Below are 22,479 nucleotides of genomic sequence, written 5' to 3' on the forward strand. Positions count from 1 at the left end.
GTCCTTATTTCCACGGCCGGGCTGCCCTTTCATTTGTTTTACTTAAACACAGACCAAAGCCTCTGGTAAAATTCCACTCCCTCCTTACATCGCAGCGTATAAGCTGATTAATACATTTTCGTGCTATAAAGACCGCTTGATATATTAGTTAGGAAAGGGAATTTTCCTAACAGCTTGCAGCCCCCAGGTGTGGGGTCCTCGCTGGGCCCGCAGGCCCCGGGCCCGGGGCCTGCGGGCCCAGCGAGGGGCCCCACACCCGGGCTCACGTCGGAGCGAGGCCTCGCTCCTTCCCGCCCTGCTCCGCGGAGGGGCCGGATCGCGCCCCGGCGTTTTTTGTCGCTTGCGCCCCGCCGTAGCCCCGTCCGTTACCATGGCGACGGGCCCAGCGGCCTGAGCCCGCGGAGAAGCCGGGAGCTGCCGCATCGGTCTCAGCTGGGGGCCCCGCTACCCGCCCGGGCATGAGGCGGGTACGGGGCCGCTCTCAACCGCCTCTGCGGGGAGAAGGTGAGGAAAAGGAGGTAGCGGAGCCGCGGGAGGGGTCTACCCGGCCCTCCCCAGAGCGGCTGCCCGGGACCCCGCTCTCCCGGCCCGGCCCCCGGTGCCTGCCCGTACGTCCCCGGGAGGTGCCGGTCCTCCAGCGCGGCTGGCTGCATGCTCCCTCCCGCTGCCCAGCGCTGGGCTGACCGGTGGCTGAATATGCGAAGGGGTGAACCTGATAACTCCCGGCTGACTTATAGTTAACTAGTATAGTTAACTACCAGCGTCAACTCAGTTACCTCTCCTCTCTCTACGGTGACGGAGTAAGCCCTGATGGTGACTTCGTGCCCTGTGTTTTATATTCGGTGTTCTCTGTAACTGGGTAGAACAGAGTGCTGGGCATACCCACAGCGTAGGGCACCCTGCCGGGAAGGGGAGATGCTGTATCCTCGAGTCTCTTCACATATAGCTTTGGTTTTCATCAGTATCGGTGGATAATCAGTGCATCAGCTACAGGAGAAGCCGTCGAGTCGTAAGGGAAAGGCAAGAGGAACTTCGCTTCTGAAACGGGACAGACGAAGCGTTACAACGGCTTTCTCCCTTCTCAAGAGTCTGTTACCAGACAGACACTGCTGTGGGATGACGGCAGCCTTACCGATAGTTTAGCCAGCTTTAGTCGCAGTTCACCATGTAAAAAATTCTGTCGAATTGTACCAAAGCTTTTGACATTAAATAACATAACGTTAAAACCATCTGGTGGTATAAAACAGTAAAGTCTTGCAGCAAAACAGGGATTCCAGGGTCTGGGTGGACTTGGCTCCCTGGGCCAGGTTTTTATTAGGAGAAGGGAGAAACGTAGGAGTTTCTTCAAGTAATCTGAGTGTTTTTTGTAACAGGTACTTCAAAGTGATGTGCAAGCAAGCTTTCAACAACCTAATGCGAAGAATATCACATCGTTAGTAACTATTTCTCATCACTGGTGAGCCAGTTGCCATGTGGCAATTTGAAATGTGAATGCAGGCAGATACTGCTAATTTCTTCAAAGACTGAAGTTAGGATTTTTTTTTTCCAGCCTGCTTGTTGCTAAGGCTGTGCTGATGAGCATAAATTACATTCTTTTGTATTCTTACCCACTACTTCTCTACCTGTTGACCCCAAAAAACATTTCCAGCCCTTTGCCGGGAATGATGCAGGACTGTTGGTGTACCAAGACCTGAATCGTTCTGCTCGCTCTTTCAGCACATTGGCATGCTTGCTGTCTTCCAGCCCTTCGGCATTTTTCTGGTACTGGAACCATTATGAAAAATACCGCAAGTGAGCTAGAGACCTCCACCTTTTCTTTCAACACGCTCGTGTGCAAGTTAATCAGACTAACTGAAGTTGCTTACCCTGTTAGATGTTAATTTAACATCGTCTTTGGTTACTAAGGAACAGTGAGCATGGTGCAGAGGTACCTCAAGTCAGCTCAGGTCTGGCAGGGCTTCTTAGTGCCGGTTTTGCGATTCTACCCCTGACCTGCTGCCTGTATTGTACTCCCTAGTATATCTGTTGCACCCGAGTTTTCCGTGAAGCAGAGCAGCCCAACTCTCTGTTGTTAAAAACTCATCCTGGCTCCGTGGCAAGCGAAAAGCAACAGCTAATAACCCAACACAAATTGAAAAAAGGAGAAATCACTTCTGAGCTCGTAGCTGTTGTGCAAACATCAGGAACTTTCCAGGTTATGGTTCGTAACTCATCTTTGCAGTTAAATCTTGCTTTCTTCTGCCAGGAGTCCAGACATTGTAGGACAGCTGAATAATCAAGCTGCTTCCTGCATGGATGTCCTGCATACGTAACTTTCTGTTCTTCTAGCAACAGTCTGCTTTATACTTGTGTTGTGGAGTAACTCCTACTTCTTTTCTCCTTTTTGTCATTAAATTATCAGTTCACTTTTTCAGTTTCTAGTCTTTCCACTTCCTTTGTTGCTGACAAAGGAGTCTCTGTTTTCTTGGATGCTGTGTAGTGCTAAATGGCGGCTCCAGACCACGTGGGGCCACCCGCTCTCACTACACTTCTCTGCACTAGCTGGAAGGAAAACATGGCATATGTGAGACGGGTGAAAGCATTTGTTCTGCCGACATCCATAACAGCGTTCTGACATGAACACATCCCCAGACCACAGCATATCATACTCCATCTCCGGACTGCCACCAAAATACCCTCTTTGCTCTTTTTACTTAATTTAGGTCTAGATCCATTCAAAGAGTGGCAAAACCTGCAAGTTTCTCTTAGCTGAAAGTTTGGGGTGTTGTTGTTTCACGCAGACATCAGCACTTGCTTTTAGAGTGTGTAATTGTTTTTTCCCTTTTGTTACTATCAGTCACAAATCCCCTGTGCAGAGAGAAGTCTCTCCTCAGGCGTGTCGTCATTTTAGTCTCTGCAACTTTCTGTCCACCTTAGAGCATATCTCCAGGACCGGGGCTCAGTCACAATATTCTTGTATCACATATTTTTTGTTTTCCATTTTTGATTTCTGTAGATGAATATCTGCAATAAACCTCCTAATAAGACAGCTCCAGAGAATTTGGGCGAAACTGTTCCGGAGGTGCAGGTCCAACGTGCTCGAAGGAATGGCTGGAGCTGGCCTCTGCACCTTTTCCAGATTATTGCCTGGTTGCTGTACCTCTTCTTTGCGCTGGTTGGCTTTGGAATCCTGGTTCCTCTCCTGCCCCGCCACTGGCTGCCCGCTGGCTATATCGTATCCTTTGGTCAAGAGGAGAACATGGACTGTAATAAACTAGCAGTGGGATTTTTTAAAAACTACCTAAGTTGTTAGGTAGCATAGAAAGCATAGGAGAAAGCAGCTGAGTCAGAATCTTTTTCTGAACTGTAACCATAATCTTGATCTTTTCCTGTCTATAAAAAAACAGTTATTTTGAGATCCTCTCTGCCCTTCAACTTTAGGTAGGTCACTAATGTTCTGCTTGTCTCCTTCATCACTCTCTGTTAAGGTTACTATCTTTGCCTCCGAGGCTCTTCTGCTGTCTACTTCTGCCTATGTGTCTCCTTTGCTTTATATTAGTCTTCTACAAGTGTGCTGCAGGGTTTGAGGGAAGTCGTACTAAAAAAGCCCCTCCGGAAACATCCTTGCCACGATGGGCAGCCACACCTCCCTGTGCTGACTGAATGAGTCTTAAAAGGCAGCTTTATATGTTTATGATTATACGGTGTGGTTGCTTGTGATAGCTGGCAGTTGATCTTCTCCCAGGGCACTCCCCTCTCCTCGGTAGAAAATCTGTGAGTGAAAGACAAGGTGGTGTAGTGTGAACCTCAGAGGAGAGGTCTGCTTGGGACAGTCTTGAGCAGCAGTTTAATACACGTCTAACTGTCCTCTAAATGTGGGTGGTATCAGAAGATGAGGTGCTTATACTGTGAAGGCGTCTTATGTGCTGCCCAGCAAAGCCTAACTCAGCCCAGCCTGATGCGTTTTCCACCTCCTGTCCTCAACCCCCCTCCCTAGAGCTGTGCGCGCTTGCTGCGGGAGAGGGACTGGGAAGGAGAGGGACTAGAGATGGGGTGTGCTGGGGAGCCATCCCAGTGCTCCCAGTGCCACATTGTACTGTCACCTGTGGCCAGGGAAGGCCAGGCCCTGGCTCCTGGTGGACTAGATTGTCTGGGGAGTGGCAGACTGGAAGAGGGTATCCCGAGATTTGAATTTAGTACTTAACAAGCTGGTGAGGGTTTATAATTTGTGAACAAGTGTTTGCTTTTGTCATCTCTCCAGTAACATCTTCCTAGTGAAAATAAAATTGGCTAAGTGGCTCAGTGCCACTTAGTGCTTTCTTAGCAGAACCAGATAACCAAGAAATATTATAGAGAGAATCTTGGGAAAAGTTCTGAAGAGATGGGATATGCACTTACATCATTTATACATCTGATTTATGTATGTCCATGGAGCCTTTGATACGTTTGAGATGCTTTTGCTTATCATTGTTTGAGTTACACCTGTGTGATTTAGGCATTAATGTCATTAGCTCACAGTGGTCTTACGTCTACTTATCTTACCCAAATCCTTGGTATTACCACGGTTCAAACCTCGTGAATTTGTCTACCAAATATCGTCATAACTCAATCTAAAGTCACTCTAATTCAACAGATCAATGTGTCCCAAAGTTTTACTACCAGTTAATAAAGCACTAATGTCTCTTTTGTGTCAAAGGCAAATCCCTTCCCGTTCTGCTACACCAGTCATCAGAGCTCCAGTCAGCTAGACCTCTCAAAGACCTCCTTTTTTTCCTTACTACGCTGCTCTGTTTTCCACAGGCCTTAGTATGATCAATGATGTGCACATCTGGGTGTATAACAAATAAACCAGAAGGTTAATTTTTGCATGCACGCTCATTTAGTTGCAGTATATTGAGAAGCAAACTCTTGAGCACAGTGGTTCTCCAGGCATGCAGGGTTGCTGCTTTGTATTTCTATATTCTTACATATTTGTATATTCTTTCCAAATATCGGCAGTTACTTCAGGCGTCTCATCAAAAGTACTGCTAAGGCATATTTGCTCTCACTTGCTACTGATTTAGAAGTAAGAATCCAAACAGGTAATATTTCAAGAAAGAATGACAAATCCTGGATACCGTCTGTCAGTAAATTGTGTAGGAGCTTACTTTAAAGGGTTGATCCTCTTCCTTGGGATTCTGACTAAGGAAAAGGAAAGCGAAGTGATCAGTACTAATTCCTTGATGTGACTTTTTTTTTTTTTCTTGGAAGTTTGGTCTTGTGAAGGGGCCTGTGCGTGGCCTTAACTGACTGTTCCTTTCCAAGGAGCTTGTATGAAACATGGACCCCCGTCAACAGTCTGCATCTGGGGTCAGATTCTGGTAAGTAAAGGTAATTTTTAAAAACTCCTGTGCTAGGAAGGACATTTTCATGAGGCAGAGTAGTACATAATAAGGAGGGTTGTTCCTGTAGATTTAGTTATCTTTTTCCAGAGGATATGTATTACAGCGCAAATGTGTTTGTTAATAAAGCTCACATTAATGTGCTGCAATCAGTTATATGGTGATTTCTAATTCTAAGCCATATATTTCTCATCTGTGTGGGCTTTGTGTATTAAGGATAAAAATATATGCATTAAATCACTCATAGAATCCTTAACTGTGTACTTCAGTGTCCAGGAGTGTGTTTTATCTACCATTTAGTTGTTCATCTTACTGCAGTCTCCATTGATCCTGCGGATGCAAATGTGCGAGAAAAAAACTATCTAGGGCCTCTGGCCACCTTCAATCGTAATCAACATGCACATGTCATTGAAAACCATCATTGCCATGTCTGTGATGTAGATGTGTAAGTATCTTCTCTTTTCTTTCTACTACTCTGTCTCCTTCACCATTACACTTCACCATTAGTCTTTAACGTTAGACTGTGAGATTGAAACTGAGCCCCTGAAGCTCCATAGCGCGAGTTAAACTTCATCCTGTGGCAGGGTTCAGTTAGTTGGGTAGGTCCCCGCTGTCAAATGTGCGCGTGGTTCTGTGTTTTATTTAATTGCTCACATGTTGTGTGGAGAGGACTGTACCGTTCTGTGTTATCCGGATATTGGTGTTTGACCTGACAACGTGTAACTTGTGCGCGTGTGCTTGTATCTGGCTAGATGCTAATACGGTACCAGGAAATGCTTGGAGGGCAGGCACCAAGATCAAGCTTTGTAGAACTGCTAAAGAGTTTCAAGTAGGAAATCAATGATCTCCAAATTAGAAATCACACAGTGCATTGAAAGGCAAATTTTGCAGTGTTTGGGATTGTGGTCCGGTGATGGCCGATATGGCCAATACGTTTGGGTGTTGAAGTATTCCTGATGTAGAAGGTTTTCTTGCTATTGCCGGGATCTCTACTGCTGTATCCCCATGTATTTGTGTCACTGGAAAGTCATGGTAATAAGCTGGTGCTGCCACGCTAACACCACCCTTTCTTTGGCAGGAGTGCCAAGTCAAAGCACTGTGGAACTTGCAACAAGTGTGTGTGTGGCTTTGATCACCACTGCAAATGGCTCAACAACTGTGTGGGAGAGAGGAATTACTGGTAAGACCCTGGCATTGTGACAGGAGCACAACACTGCATCAATAATGTCGCCCCTTCTCTTCCCAAGATTCTCCTGCATCTCAGTCCTGTCTGTACTCAGCCACACAGAACCACTTTTCTTTCAGACCCTGGCTGAATAAAATCAGTCATGAGAAAACTAGATGGAAAATGCAAGCATGATTATGACCTTCAAATAACCAGGGATAAAACTCCTACACTTAGAATTTTGTAGCTGAACATCTACGAGTGAAAACAGAGACCGTAAATCTTATTATCTGATATCAGGAAAAGCTTATGGGATGTTAAATGGGTGTCCTTAATGCTTCTGAGCGCTGGAGAGGGAATAGAACCATGACCGTGCTTTTCCCTTCTCTGAATCAACCTGCATCCAGATTGCATGCTTTCCCTACGAGACTTGCCAACTGGCAGGAGTTACAGCAGGCACCTCTAATCTGTGCCAGGTTTAAGATAAAGAAGGAGGCTATCACTGATTGTTGCTTCTCAGTTTACTTTCTTGCACTAAAACCACATGGAAAGTAAAGAGTTGTTGCTGCTGGGTGCCTTCAGATTTTGTGCAGGGAGCTCTTTGTCTGTCCTAGATATACTGGACTGTTTTGTAACCACGGTTGCTCTAAAGGGTCACAGTTTAGTCCCTCAGGGTAACAAATCAGAAGTAAGATGTTAACCGGTATCGATCATAAGTGTAAGAAAGCGTCACAGAAATTTGGGATAGCTGTCTATGTCTTTATTAGAGGCTGGGGTTTTGAATTGTATGTGTGATGTTATTGAAGCCACTCAGACTTCTCACCTTCTTGGCAGGCTCTTTTTGAATAGCGTGCTGTCTGCCATTCTGGGCCTTGGGCTTCTGCTGCTCGTCGCTTGCTACGTCTTTGTGGAGTTCTTCATTGACCCCATGATGCTTCGCTCCGACCGGCACTTTGATGGTACTAGCAGTGCTTCCGTTGAGCATCCCGTGAATCAGCCAGCATATCTCCATATGGGATTGGATTCTGTGGGCTCTCCCACTGAGGAGGAACTCCATTCCTTACTCCTTCAATTTTATATTTCTGCAAGAATATCTCTGCTCAGCTGGACGGAATGTCTTTCCTTCCAGAGCTGACTAACTGCTCTTCTTAAAGGCCTTGCAGACACAATTTCTTAGGCCTCCAGTGCATAATGGGTCTGCAGCTACTTTGAGTCAACAATATTTCCAGCTGTAAAGTTTAGTTAGAGGTATTTAATACCTGGACAATGTACTTACCTCCAACTCTTTTTGTTTTACAGCTCTGAAGAACCACACGGACCGCTGGTTTGCGTTTCTTCCTGCAGCTCCTGTTGAGACTCGGGCATCTGCCATTTTGGTCACGGCTGGGATTTTTATTCTTCTGAGCCTAATGACTGTGATCCTTCTAGGCCACCTCTTGACCTTTCACATCTATCTCAGTAGGTATTATGTTCCTGCCATCTGCATCCCCGTTTCTTTTTCACTTAGCTCCTTCTGCTCATTCTGCATTCACTGAGTGTTCACCCGTGTCACAAATATACCCACATTGTGCAAGTTTGCCATTGAAAAGGCAGAAAATTCGGGTTTAACATTATACTTCTGATTTTCCCCCAGTACCAGGTAGGCTTATCAGTGCATGTGCAATGTGGGGCTTGCGTCGGGCCTGTGCGTTCATGTGTCTAAGCTGTGTTATCCTGCAACTGAAAGCACGTGGGAGTGTGGCAGAGAGGCCAGGTGGGATGAACCGCTTAATTCCAGCTCAGTGCCAGCGATGGCAGATTCAGATTGGCTCCGCGTATGGGCTTTTGTGAGTCCCTTCACTGTGCTCCCCAGTACTTCTGTTGTGTGAGAGAGCCTGTTTGTCCGTTACCCCAGAGAAATGTGGATGGTGTTGATCTAAATTTCTAATAAGAGGCCTGACGTCCAAGTCAAGGTCCCTTTACAGAAGTTGTACCGTATCGGCGCAAAAAGACTTGTGGAACTCAGAGGAAGAGGTTTTCAGAAAGGCTCCTCATTAGATCTCCTACTTGTTGTTCTGACAAGAAGGGATATTTATGTTTGTTTATGTACAGATGGGCATCAGAAACCTTTTTTCAGCCATGGTCTAAAATGAAGCCAATGCTATTTGGCTGCCTGACGTAAGTCATGATGAGAAGAGATCTTACGCTTGCAGTAGTCGGTGGTGCCAAAACTAGGGAAGAAGGGATGTGGTGGAAGAGAAATGAGGACGGCGGGTACAGAGGATCCTTGGATGGATTTCTAGGTTGTCAGTTAACAGCGATGCTCGTGCCAACACAAACTAGGTCAGCACAAACCAGTGCAGCTCCAGATGCAAAATAGTTGCACTGCTGTACTGTAGCATTTGATTGGTGAGTGTTCCTCAGCTGGCATTACCCCTACAGTCAGTGAGGTCACTCACCGTCGTTTTCCTATTACAGCCTCTTTGAGCTTAACTCAAATTTGGTCACGCTGTGATCTTGCTTTCTTGGTGGAATTGAAAGTTGACTTTGCTGGGTTAATGGCAATGCCTGGAGATCTCAAAGGTCGATCTAGCACTGTAGGAAGACTAAAAGCATAACAAAGCTGGGGCCGCTCCAGGAAGATTTCTTTTGGATGAAAAAGAAAGGATTATTTGGTTTAGTACTGAGCGGTATTTATCCTGTCTTTGTGTACAACTTCCACAAGAGGGTGCTCCCTCCTTGGGATAAAGACATACTCTCTCGTGTCAAACAGAAACGTGCACGTTACACGAGTTCTGCTCTGGGTTTGGGGGATTTTTTGCTGCTGTTGTCTTGGGGTGATTTTTTTTTCCTCTTTCAGAATAAATTTTGAGCCAAATTAACTTTTATTTCTGGCCCGATTTTAAATCTTGATGACTTACATGGAAACAGAATTTAATTGTTGTTAATTTTTGTTAACATTTTATTACATTAAAATCCACTACCCTGTTGAAACTGCTTCCAGCTGTGCAGAAGTGCAGTGTGTAAGTCCTTCCTTAAAAGGAGTGATGTTACCATATTGAAGCCTATATTGTGTGTTACATATGAGTATGCATTACACTTGCAGCTGGGATTCGGGGAGATAGACAAAGTGTGTCTGGTTTAAGTTCCTCTTATCTCACACCTGTAATTGTCAATAGTCTCATCTGAATGCTTTCAGGTAGACAGTGTTGGAATGAACTGTCTAACCTCTTTTGGGACTAAAAATACAGTTTACCAATTAAAACGTAATTACTGTTCATAAGTATTTCTTCATAAACCTTTTTTTTTTAAATAATTAAATTACAGAAAGAAAATAGCACCCCTGTGAGTGCTATTGCCTTTAGCTTCACATAAAAAAACCTGGCTTAAGTCAGGTATGACTATGAAAATTTTCGAATCTAGTTTTGTTATAAGCACAGTGAAATTTTCAGAATTACTGTCCTGATTTTAATTACTCACTTCTATCACTCAAAAGGAAGAAAGTAGGTTATTCTCAAAATAGTAGGTCCATGTATTCAAAATTACCAGTCTTGACTGAGACTCAGTTCTAGAGGCATTCAGTGAAGCATGGCACTTCAGAAGTTTGGAGGGAGGATATTTTTTTTTTCTTCAACACCAAGAGGCCAATAGTAAGCAGAATAAAAAGAGAAAAATAGTAGGGAATATAGGAAGAGAATATAGGAAAGGATATGGGGCTCTTCACAGGCTATGATTATATATTGCACAGTATGTGCTGCAGTGTTACCTGGCCAGACAAATGCAGTATTTTTTAACTAACTAGCTCTATTAAAATATTTTAAAAGTTACACTGTTAAGTATGCAGAAATCAACAAACTCTAAATTAAAAATGGTTTATAGCCCTTTGCTTATGAAGCAATATTCTGTTTCTCAAATAAAGCATACGGTACCGTTCTAGGAGCATTTGCCAGCACCCTGCACTGTCCCCATTAAATGCATTTACCAATCACTTGGCTGCAGACTCACATTCATTTTTATGCTCTGTCTTCCTGGCCAAATGGATCTTGAATTCTTACTTCTTCATAAGGTCATCGCTTTAACAGGAGGGGCACCTTCTCCTCTGCTCTCCCCCACTTCCCTGTGAAGTAGTCCTGTGTTTAGGGCATGGTTTTGAGAGGTAAGATATTACTGATACAAATGTCTTCAGGCAGAGGAAGGATTTTAGTCTGGATGTCCCATATCCTAGGCATCTGCTTTAACTACCATGCTTCCGTAAAAGGAAGGATGACTACCAGGCTGCGCACTAAAAACCTTCAGCATCCATTTCTGGGTTTTGTGCTCTAAAAATACTTACCGTAACAGGGTCATTGTGGGAGGAATGTCTGAGTTTTGGATCCTTGTAACGTTTTGAGTCTCATGAAGAAACCAAGCTGCTCAGAAACGTCACATGCTTTTGGTCGTTCATGGAAGCAGATGTGTCTGTGTGGTGGACCTTAAGAGCACATAAACTCAGGCACATGTAGACTCTGGGCACATCTGTTTGGCACAAGGCAAGCTGTGCATTTGATGCTCACTGTTTTGGACAGTAAGTGTCTCAATCTCCTCTACGGAACACACTAAAGTGCTGAATTTCTTTTCTCCATTAGCATCCCATACCTTCTGACTACTCACTGAGCTTTCTTTATGATACAGATCTTACTCTTAATGGGTACGAATAATGGATTTGCTCTGAAATGAGCTGAACAATTACTACGGTATAGAAGGCTTTACCCTCTATATGAGGCTTCAGAGGAATAGTGGGACTATGAGGAAGTGTGATGATGACAATAAAGGGTATGGTAAGATATACAATGCAAGGGTAGTTTTGGCTTAGAGTATCAGTCTTTTCGTGTTTATAGTTACTATTTGATTGTGTAGTTATTCAGACTGTTTGTACAAGTGTAATCAGGGAGTGGCCTTTCCTGCACTGACAGCTCTCTTTCTTTCCTCCCAGTGTGGAACAAATTGACTACGTACGAGTACATCCTGCAGCAGCGTCCCCAGCAAGAGGCGAAAGAGGTGGACAAGCAACTGGAGTCTTGTCCCTCCCAAGTGAAACCCAGTCAGGTACTCGTCGTACTTTCAGTCCATTTCTCAAAAACAGCCTCGCTTGTCCACCGTGTAAAATTTGCTTCACTTTTGCGAGCTCCAAATTTCAGAGGCGGTTGCTAAAGATAAGACTTTAGAGGTACTTTGGTGGAGTTGAGAAGGATGTGAGAGAGTGTAATTCGATGAACTCTTCAGGCGTAAGCAAGTCCTGCTTTCAAAGGAATCAATCCCACCCACTCTCTTCCTCCACCACTTGTTTTGGGCCCTGCACTATCTATTCTCTTCTGCCAGCGCAGCTGTTCGTTACAGTCATGCAGTGAACAGGGTGGGGGAACTCATCTGGGTAAGAATAAACTTTATTAAAAAAAATAGTTGAGCTCGTGTTTAGCTGGCCCAGCTCCCTCCCATTTGGTTCACCAAGCAGTCGCATAAATGCCTGTGTCAGCACGAACGAGGGTGGCTGCAGAGTGGGAAGGGTCCTGTCACTGGAAAGGACAGGACCATCTGTTTCGGTGGCAGGGCACGTCTTGCTGGCTTATGGGAGCGGTATCGCAGGTCGTGATTGAAAGTGAGACAGGCTCCAAGGCTGGAGAAACTGGGGCTAATCATCGAGCAGCTAATAATGCCAAATAGTTTAACCATCTTGAAAAGGAAAAGGACACCAATAGTGTTCAGAAAAGACCCAGATATCTGCTTTTCTTTGAATTGAGTCTACGTAGTAATAAAGGTCCTTGTGATTACCATGATGTTGATCTGTATCTCTGTAGAAAGACTTCTACAAGCTGTTTAATGATATTACACTCTGCAGTGGCATATATATTCTGCTATGAATTGAGCTGTTCAGTGTAATTTATTTTGCTGCAAGGCAGCTCTATCCCTGGAGTTACTCAAAATTTGACTGGACAAATTTTGTACGGGCTTTGATGGGGAGTTGGACTAGAAACTTCCAGAAATTCTTCCTAGTCCAAATTATTCTGCGATTCTGTGAACCCATGTAACTCTATTTAGCTTTATGCAAGTAAGCTGCCTACTATACAACCACTTTTATATTTCATAAGAAATTAATTAAATCCAAGCTTCATGCAAGCATTCTGTGTAGAGATACTGGGATCTCTCTGGACTCATTCTTAGTTCTTCCCTATCAAAGCAAAGGGGTAAATGAGCTAATTCCCTTTCGTATAATATGGAGACCCTAGCTTTTTGTATATATTTTTTTACTGCCTTGGAAAAGTTGAACTTTCAGTTTAAACAGAGGTTTCCATAACAACAAAAATATTTGGCACTTTGTCTCATAGAGCTTTGCTTACCAGGAAAATTAAAACAATAATAAAGCATTAGCTCTAATCATTTCCTAGTTACTGAATTTTGATTGATACTGAAAATATATTTGAACAGGGGTGGACTCTGTGTGTGTGCACATTTGGGATGTAGCCATCAATGATGTTCTCCTGTCTGCGCTGGTGCTTATCTAGATATGTGTGAATATGGTTAATTTGAAGCAGCAAGCCTGGAAGAAGCAGGGTGAAAACGAGTGCTGTGTTTCAGGACTGCAGTTAGTACCTCGGGGAACAAGAAAGACTGGATGATGCCCAGTAACATTGTTAAGAAAAATGTTAACCCACCAGATTTTCCTTGTTTCTTACATAGCAACCAGAGATAAACACAAACAAATAGATTGGAGTAGGAGTACACCAAGTGACTTGCCTTTTGTAAGCTGTGTTGATTACAGCCTTCTTTAGCTTGAACACAGAAATCCTTTGTAATTGATCCAAGATGTTGCAAGCATAAAATGGAAATTATCCTCTTCCCACTTTTGTCTTAACTGTTCATTCATTTTAGGGAGTAAGTACATGCATTTCCCCTTTAATCCTTGTTTTTGAGCCTTATTCAGGCTTGGGTGTTGGTTTTGGCTTCAGTTTTCCATGTTTGTCTGTGGTTAAGTCTTTGGCTATGTTCAGGTTAAAGGATTCTTGTTCAGGTTAAAAGATTCTTATGTGTGTGTAGAATCCTTCTCAGAATATGCACAAAGTAAAAGCCCTAATTTTGCACACTTAAGTAGTTCAGATGTCACAAAGAATGCAAAACAGTTGGACATATACAGCCTTTGCCTCTACTACTATACCCAAAGCAGCATATGCAAGTAACAGTTTTTTCTGTAGGCAGTTGCATAGCAGTCCGAAGAAATATAAACTAAACCAAAAACAATGCTTTAATGCATAATTGCTGGCTTTCATAGTGAGGCCAGCTGGGATGTGATTTTTTTCACATTCCTAAAGCTTTGAACTTGCTTTGGACACTGATTCAGGTTGGTGGGGTTTGATTTTAAATAATAAACATGGATTTTACTCAGCTTCCCTCACATTTTCAGTATTGTTGCTCTCTTCCAATGTCTGGTTAAGATGAACCTAGTCTTCACTCTCAGCCTCAACACTTGCAACAGACGCACTTTCCCTGGGACAAGAACCGTTTTTTTCTGTTCGGTTCTGCCTCCCCTCCAGCCAGACAACATTTCAGGGCACTGGCTGTCGCTGAAGTGGATGGTAAGAGCAGCTGCAGCGGGCAAGGGAGCTGAATTCATCCTGAAGTTGTAACCATGGAACTTGGGGTGGGCACAGCTGGTATTCAGCCTCTAGAGGAGGTCTGAGCATGACCAGGATTTACAATGAACTCTGTCGATTGAGCAGTCTGTTTCCAGCAAGAGTAAAAGCTGAATCCTAACAACCCATCTGGAAAGGGTAGGTTTGTCTTGCTGTCGCAGTTGAGGGATGCTGGCTGTCCTGCTAACAACTGTGGGAGCGGAGGGAGGCTGGGACTCTGCGCTGCGGTTGTCGGTTTTGTCACACTGAGAGAACATTGTATTTTCTACTGATCGAGTCTTCTTCCATTTGCTTCTGCTAGTCAGCTCTAATGGTTTACTTTATTTATGTGGCTGATTTGGTTATACATAATTTATAGAAGGCTGAAATGGACAAAATGGATTTTAAAAAGCTCTTTCATTCCCTGCTTGGAAAGAAGTTGTTCATGATATTCTCAAGATGTATCATTTATTCATCTCCTTCGAAATGCCAGTCCTGCAGCCCTGTTTGTATGCTGTGGACATTGAATCCTACTCGTTTTCAGTTACTCTGCGCAGTCTTATGAGGATGTCTCCTGCTGCAGCTCATTTCAGTCACGGCGTGCTTTCCTCTGGAAAGAGGTGACACGAGACTGTGTCTGGTCTCCTTCAGTTGTGACTCAGGTGCATGAGGCTTGAATGTAAATGTTAAGAATTTGGTCCCCACAGAGATTGGAGGAAACATTTATGTACATTTGGTGTTCAGTCGATGATGAGCAATGATCTGACTTGAATTACAAGTTCTATTTGAAATACACGTGGTCAATTTCTGCAGATTATTAATCCTGCACTTGGATAAACCCTGCCTATAATAGCCCCAAATAGCATAATTCTCAAATCAGAAAGTTCTAATGTTTGGGATTGCTAAACCAATTCCCTTCAAATTTGATGTTACCACCTATAAAACAGCTGCAAATTCCTTTCCTTTTTCTTTACAAGACCAGTTAAACTCAGAGCATGTTACAAAAGGCAAAAGGCCTGGAGTCTTTCCAGTTTGGCAACTCTTTTATCTAACAATCACACGAGTACTGAGACTCCAGACGTTGATGCCAAGATGTTCAAAAGCAACTAGTAATTTTGGAAGTATCTCTTCTGGCGTGTACAGAAGGCTGGCCAAAGTTGATCAGACCAGCGTGCTGGCTCTGACGCTGGCCAGCTGTGGATGCTGAGAAAGAGTGCAGGAGCTGTAGTCCCCAGTACCCTCTCCCAGCACTTGGCAATAGGTGTTAGGGGCTTCTGGAGCACAGAGCTTCGAACGGCTTTGTATTTGCTGGCTTCTCACACAAACCTTTATCATTCCTTCTTGAATCCATGTAACGTTTAGCACCTGCAGCATCCTATGGCAGGAGCTTATTTCCATGCTGTGTCAAAATTGCAGCCTTTCTTCTGTTTCTTTTGAAACTGCTACCTGATTTTTTTCATTTGATGCTCCCTAAATGTTGCGTTAGAGAGATGGTAAACAATTATTCCCCATTTGCTTTCTCCACTCATATCTGCCCTGAGTATTTCCTCTCCTGACTGAAGAGCCCTGGCCCATTAAGCTGTTTCTTGTACAGAAACTGCTCCACACCTTTCATTGGTCCTGTCGCTCTTCTCTGTACCTTCTTCCAGGTCTTCTGTGGGGGAAGATGCTGGAACACTGTAGAGAATCCAGTGTCCAGGCTGCCAATTAATTTATTCAGGAACATGAAACTATTTTCTTTTTTTTTTTTTTTTTTATGCCTTTCCTTTTTATGCCTGTCATCTGAAATGATTTCTTGGCTGCCACTGAATGTGCAGCTCCATGAATTCTTTTCTAGTTCAGAGACCATTGCTTTGTATGTAAAGTTTACACTACTGGTCCCACATGCATCACTTTACAACTAGCAATATTGATTTTCATGTACCATTTTATCACCCCATAATTCAACACTGGAATCTTCTCCAACTCTTTGCGGCTGGCATTCATTTTTATTGCCATACATAAGGGAGTATCATCGCCAGACTTCATCTCACTGTTCTGCTCTTTGGTCGATTGCTTATGAATTTGTGGAAGTGCAGAGGCCCTGGGTCTCTCAGGAACCCATTTGTGGGACGTCCAACTTTGACTTCATTTTCTCAAGTTTGCAGATCAGGCTGTTGAGACAAACAGGTCTTCGTGAGCTTGTTTAAGCTTTTTTGGAAGCTAATGCCTATCGCATTTATCATCCCTCCATCTTTAGCACCTAAAAGTTGCCTTAAAATATATGTGTGTCTTTGTTGCGCATTAAAATGTTTAAGAGGAAATTGTCTTGCTAATTATTCAAGTTTAAGAGCAGCTGAAAAGTAGTGTCAAGGTTCTCCTGAGCACGGTTTATCCTTTTTGACAACGCGGCTTCATACCCTGCATCACTTGGTACTCTGACCATCTTAACCGTGTCCTTTTGAGGGAGAACTGGGAGCCCTTTTCTGTAATGCAGACACTCGGATTTGGGAGATTTGTTGAGTCATCTTATATGTTTATGAAAGTATGCAATTTTGAAGTTCAGGATGGCATTACTCATCTATATCTAAGGCAAATGAGCAATATATCACATGCTTTTTTAAAAAACAGCAGTTATTAGCCATACAGATTCACACAAGAAACAGAGAATACTTTACGTTTTGCATGCTTTCATTTTCCTCATCTTCATTTTCAATTTAAAAGAAGTTTTTTGCATTCACTGCTTAGCTTCTATGATTGAACTGTATAACTAATGGAGGCTTTAAGTGATATTTTGAATGTGGTCCCAAGAAATTATTAAGCTGGTCTCCGTAAGTGTGATTTGGTTTTGAGTCAATGAAATACTGGCTGGACTAAATGAATGAATCAGAGACTTCTAATTGTCTCAATCTTGGTTTTCCATCTTAAGCAGCAGATTCCTGCTGAGTTTCAGCTGTGCTAGCTGTAAGGACAGAAAATGTCTGGCATGTGGCTGAGGAAGGAGGAAGAAGACATCTCTGTAGTGAAATCCCTCTTCTCCACTCTGTGTCCATATTGGTCTGAAAATGTTAATTTTTTTTTTTTCCAGGAAGCAGACTTTTTTTCAGGTAACCCTGGCTATACAGACCCTGGTATTCAAGTAGAGGAATTCTCAACAGTAACTTCAGGAAAAGGGTGAGTAAAGTCATAGATAGGAGTCTCCCAGCAGCATGTATGGTGAATGGGAAATTGTCATCAAAGTCACTGATGGACCCTAAGACAAAAGTACTTAGGAGGATAGGGAGCACCAATGTTTTGACCAAGGCATGGAGAAATCTTTGAGTTTCAGGAGTGTAAATACCTGCAGGAGTACTTGCCTCCCGTCCCCTGGGAAAATATCTTTCCTAGAATACTCTGTTTAGTCTGTTTTGTATTAAAATTACTTTAAAGCTGCCTGATTTGTCCTGTAATTCCTATATCGAGCTCATTATAGTTACATGATTTCAGGTTGTCGAGAGATGAATCACAACAGCAAAGTTTATAACACGGGCAAGCACTCGTGGGAAAACAGCATCCTCGTCTCTTAATTAATCCTTGCCTATTAACTCATGTCCCTGGGGAAGGGAGAAAAAACCCTTCATATTTTGCACAGTTGCGCAGGGAAAGTTACCCTGCAGTCCTGCTGGGAATGCTGGGCATGGTGGGGGATGCTTCAGTCAGGCCGATGTGTATGTGCAAGCGAAGTGGGCATCAGAGTTAAGTCATGTCTAAGGGAAGCATCTTGTATACGCGCCGTCTGTTTTAGCTTTTCAAAGCTCTACGTCCGCAATGATGAAGCTGACTCCGAGCAGAACTCCTCCCCTGACCTCCCATCTCTTCACTTTGCGGTCCCTTCTCAGGTAAGCAGGAGACTTGCTGCATGCCATATACTCTCCTGTCTCAGCTCACACGTATATATTCTGTAGCTCCCCCATAAGCTCGCAGCTCAGCTCTAATACAGCTGTAATACAACGTCTTGCTGCTCCAGTGCCATTCGGTGACTGTATCTTTACTGCTTTGTTGATCTAACAAGCTGTGCATGTTTCTGTAGAGCAAAATCCAACAGTTTATACGTTCAAATGTGGAAGTTAAAGCATCTGCCCAGGGGAAGCCTGAGTGTATGAAACAGCCGTCCAAAGTCAAGTTTTCTGTACTCTTGATATTCACGTACCTACGTCCAGATGCTCTGCCCCCTTGCTCAAGTGGCAGGTGGTGGTGCTCTCCCTCTTTCCTCCAGGCTTATTGATCACAGTCTTGTCATCTAGATGATAAGAAAAAATCCTTTTCAACTATACTTGTATTTTGGACCAGAGCTGTCTCTCTCTTGGGATGTCCTGTGCTATGTGACTTTTGGTCCCCCCTTCTAGTTTGACTCTAGAAATGCATTTGTCCAGCTGTCTCTCATACATCCTCCAGCTGTAAAGGTACCTACACACAGAGAATCGCTGTACACAGATAATGTGTGTGTTCATTAAATACCTGTTCTCTATCATTGCTTTAGAGTAACTCAGTCTTAAACTATAAAATATTCTTGGTCTTTGGTCATACCTAATGCTCATTATTAAAAATAGGAGGAATTAAAGAGAGGTAGCAATTAAAAAAACTCTCTCATTACTTTGGGCTGTTGAAGTGACTTCCCTTCTCTTGGGCCACTTGCTTTCACAGCAACAGAAAAAAAGAAGAAAGAAGACGCATAAAGCTTCTTCCTCAGCAACGGATGGCAGATCTAAAACACACGCCAGACCTTGGCCCTCTTTCCCAGATCCCCAGTCAGGTGAGAGTGCACCAGTCAGCTGCTTTGCTTCTGGTTTCTGGTTGCTGGCACACAGAATTGAAGTGCGTCATGAAAACCCAGCACTGGCAGAAAGTTAACTTGCCTAAGAAGGGAAAATGAGTGCTTCTGAGTGCTTGGAGGTACTCTAAAATGATCAGATTTGGGTACACTGCTGAGTGTAGAATTCTGTACATTTTCATATCTAATTTTGCATAAATATATGTATGATTTTCTTTAACACTAGTGGATCAGCCATGTCAGAGTTTCTGGGCTTGTTGATGTCTTTGTGGGGCTGAGGGCTTGCTCTCTCTCAAGCTTTCTTCTCCCTTTCTTTCCATCTGTAGACTTCCCAGCCACGGCTGCTGCCACCTCATCTTCCCACAGCCTTCGCCTCTTAGTTCCAGCTTTTCCTCTGAGACCTGCTGTGCCCCCCAGCAGCATCGGCCTCATCCAGGCGGCGGGACCCCCAGCTGACTATCACTCAGAGTCCGCCGAGTCCATGGATGAGATTCCTGTGGCTCAGACTCGCCTTGGCAGCACGGCCCTTCATGGGCCTCCTAAGAACAGCTCAAGCAACTCTCAAGACTATCCCTTGTCCACAGGCGATCCCAGAGGTAACAGGAACAAGAATCTGTATTCTGGGCACAAGGTAAAAAGGAAAAGCTGCCGGCAAGACAGGCGTGTGGAACAAGACCTGGAACTTTTTTCTAAGATTCCTGCTGTGTTTGTAAGTAAGAGCAGTGGAGAACCTCATGTCTCTCAGCCCCAGCCCAGTGACAGCACATCTGAGCCACACCACAGAAAATGCACCAGCAAGCAGCACGTGGGCAGACATGATCCATCCTTTAAGGACATAAGGACAAACACCACAGCGGCCTAATGATCAGCTTTCTAAAGCCATAGCCTTTCGGGACAAGGCAAGAGGTTCTCTTTCTATTTGTATCTTGCTGTTCAAAAATCTTGACTCCGGTGACTCGTCTTTCTCCCTGGAGGTAGCAGCGTCCCTGTACCTGACGCTCTCCATCTTGCAGCAGAACCAGCTGACAGGCAGTAAAAACCCCGCTGCATCACTGTTTCTGGCTGCTGCCTCTTCCTACGCCAGGAGTGCCCCCGAGCCCAGTTCCACTCTCCTTGTCAAGGGGGAACAGTCTCCCCTGATCGGGCTGTGCCCAGGGCTGCTGCTGGTTAAGGACCGCAGCGTTAGTACCCCGTAGAGTGCTGAGGGACTCGTCCCTGCTCTGTGTGCCTGCCGTCAGACTGCGGTGAGACGTTTCTCATGCGCGACCAAAGGCAAGAGGCAATAAGGCGACAAACCTGAGGTAGGCGTGTTGCTAGAGGGAACTGGCGTGCTTTCAATAGGAAGGGGCCGTACCCTCCTGGCCCCCTGCACGTTTGTACTGCAGCAACTTTCTGGGAGAGTGCGTGGGGAAGAACAAGGCTGCATCTCTGCTCTTCCCTGCACCCTGAAAACGAGATTTCCCATCTGCCTACACCCTGTCAGTGTGCAGGGGCTTCAGCAGGTGGTCAGGGAGTAACCTCAGGATTGCCCTGTCCCTATACCGCTTTCCACTGTGCACCCCCAAGCCAGGTTCACCAGCATGTGTTCTGTACGGCAGCGTAGTTTGACCTGCTCCACCTTCCCCGCAGCCTGGCGTGCCCCACAGTGCAGCTTTCTCATCGGAAGCTCTGGGATACCGCAGGTCCTGAAACCTTTCCATTTCCTGGGCTGCCAGATCCATGTTAGTTCACAGCCAAGCCTGGAGCTTCTGTATTGCAGGAAAATCCCGCACCAGGCACTGGGGCACATAGCCAGTGCCTCGAGTCGCAGCACCCTGTGCTGGTGGTGAGAAGCAGAGAGCTGTCTGGGCTGCCGAGCTACAGCGCCTCGGCTTTCCCTGCCCTCTTGGCTTCCCCAGGCAGCGTGTCCCGTTTCAAATTCCTGGCTGAGCGCTGCGGCCGGGGCTGCCAGCAAGCCCAGATCTGCCCAGCAGCCAGCCAGCCTCAGAGCCCGGGATAGCAGCTACGCAGACATCCCGACGGGCCTTGCCACCAGCATGGATGTGCCTGACACCATTTGTCATTTGGCAGCCGCGGCACCGGCACAGCCCCGGCTTCCCCGGCACAGCCGGCGCCCTGAGCAGCTGGCTTGGCCGGTTGTACCATTTCTGGACAGGCGCCCGGCGCTGCACACTGCCGGCGTGTGTGAACACATAGGTGCACCAGCAGAGAAGAGGAAGCCTGGGAAGTCTTCATCGCCCTACCAAATGTTTTGATGCGCGGAAACCACAAACAACCCTTTCTCCAGACTACAGTGGGCGCAGGTTAGGGAAGGACAAGACAAAGCACGGTCCTACGTGAGTCGAGCTAAGCTGTTCCTCCCCTTGCCTAGCTCAGTCTGCTGGCGTTCATCAGAAATGGTTCAGAACAGGACGGGATGTCTGGGGACAAATGCTCTTTGGCCACAGCCAACACGGGACAGGCAGGCTGGACTCCCAGCTTTGATGTATGCACTTCCCAGCCTGGCTGTTGTCCGTCATCCCAGTGCTCACACTGGCTTCCGTGCTGCTCCGAGGTGCACGCAAAGTCCACTTCCCTGGAGCTTCAGCCCCAGACAGTTTTCCTTCTGGAGAGCTCACTTCAGCAGAGAGAGGCAGGAGGGCACCTACTGTATGTTGAAAGCCTCTGCCCATTCCAGTAGCACCCCTGAATGCGGGCAGCTGGCCCAGCTCCCTTGGGAAGCACCCCAGCACTATCACCTGGCCCCCACCACGCTGTGTGGTGCTTATGCAGTGGACGTTTTGAGTAGCGCTTGCCTTCAAGGAGAAGGCAAAGTGCTGTAGCTGCTCCTGGAAACACCTGATCCTTGCAGAGCTGAAGCTGGAGTAGGGGAGTCCTCCCTTGGCTGAAGGGTTTATGGGGTAAGTGTGGCTCAGAGACAGGACCATCCAGGCCAAGCACTCCCTGGGACAGTCCTTGGGGAATTCTGGCAAGGCAGCATCGATACGATCACTGACCCCGGGCTTCTTTAAAGGGCTGTTTTACCATCCTCCTCTGATTTTTGACTCCTGAAAGAGCTGGAATGAGGAGCCTTGACTCTTCATTGAATTACTCTTCATTGAATGAACCATTGCTCCGCAGAAGTGAAGTCTCATGTAGCTGTTGATGTCATTGTGTCTCAATTTGCCAGGGTTGCCCCTGTGGTCACGCTCCTTGCAGCTCCCCTCGTGCTGTGGCCAGTGGTACCCGCCGGCAGTGTGACCCTCTGGAAAAGCAGGGCGTCTGCTCACTGAGGGATCCAGGTTAGACAAAGTCCTTCCAGTTGTTTCTCCTCATGTCTGCCATCGTCCAAGGAAACTACACCCTGCAGTAATGCTGGGCTCAGGGTTTTCAGAGGCCAGCTGTCCCTCCACCCAGAAAGCGTTGGTAATTTCTCTCCAGCAGGTGCCCCTGAGCAGACCTCATGTGTTTTCTCACCCTTTGTCCGTGCAGAACCTGTCCCAAAGTCATGTACGGAGCTTTTTAGTAGCTCTGTCCACAATAAAATTTTCTATGCCCTTTGCT

General features: G+C 45.4%; 1 protein-coding gene across 1 annotated transcript; it reads left to right on the top strand.

Moving 5' to 3' along the window:
* Positions 1–364: 364 nt before the first annotated feature.
* Positions 365–22,479, top strand: ZDHHC1 (zDHHC palmitoyltransferase 1). The gene is made up of 11 exons (XM_075160898.1): positions 365–504; positions 2,996–3,214; positions 5,630–5,805; positions 6,439–6,540; positions 7,360–7,484; positions 7,825–7,983; positions 11,477–11,589; positions 17,215–17,300; positions 17,911–18,004; positions 18,810–18,918; positions 19,263–22,479. Exons 2-11 carry the CDS (start codon positions 2,996–2,998, stop codon positions 19,796–19,798), a joined length of 1,719 nt encoding a protein of 572 aa, XP_075016999.1. The 5' UTR covers positions 365–504; the 3' UTR covers positions 19,799–22,479.

Source organism: Calonectris borealis, chromosome 12 (assembly GCF_964195595.1).
Source record: "Calonectris borealis chromosome 12, bCalBor7.hap1.2, whole genome shotgun sequence".
Lineage (NCBI taxonomy): Eukaryota > Metazoa > Chordata > Aves > Procellariiformes > Procellariidae > Calonectris > Calonectris borealis.

What these genes read in the sequence shown, in the direction of transcription:
- ZDHHC1 (XM_075160898.1), top strand. Translation starts at nt 2,996, where the DNA reads ATGAATATCTGCAATAAACCTCCTAATAAGACAGCTCCAGAGAATTTG. An exon ending in GACCTTTCACATCTATCTCA is followed by an intron (nt 7,984 to 11,476) that starts GTAGGTATTATG and finishes CTTTCCTCCCAG; the next exon opens with TGTGGAACAAATTGACTACG. An exon ending in ACAGTAACTTCAGGAAAAGG is followed by an intron (nt 17,301 to 17,910) that starts GTGAGTAAAGTC and finishes CGTCTGTTTTAG; the next exon opens with CTTTTCAAAGCTCTACGTCC.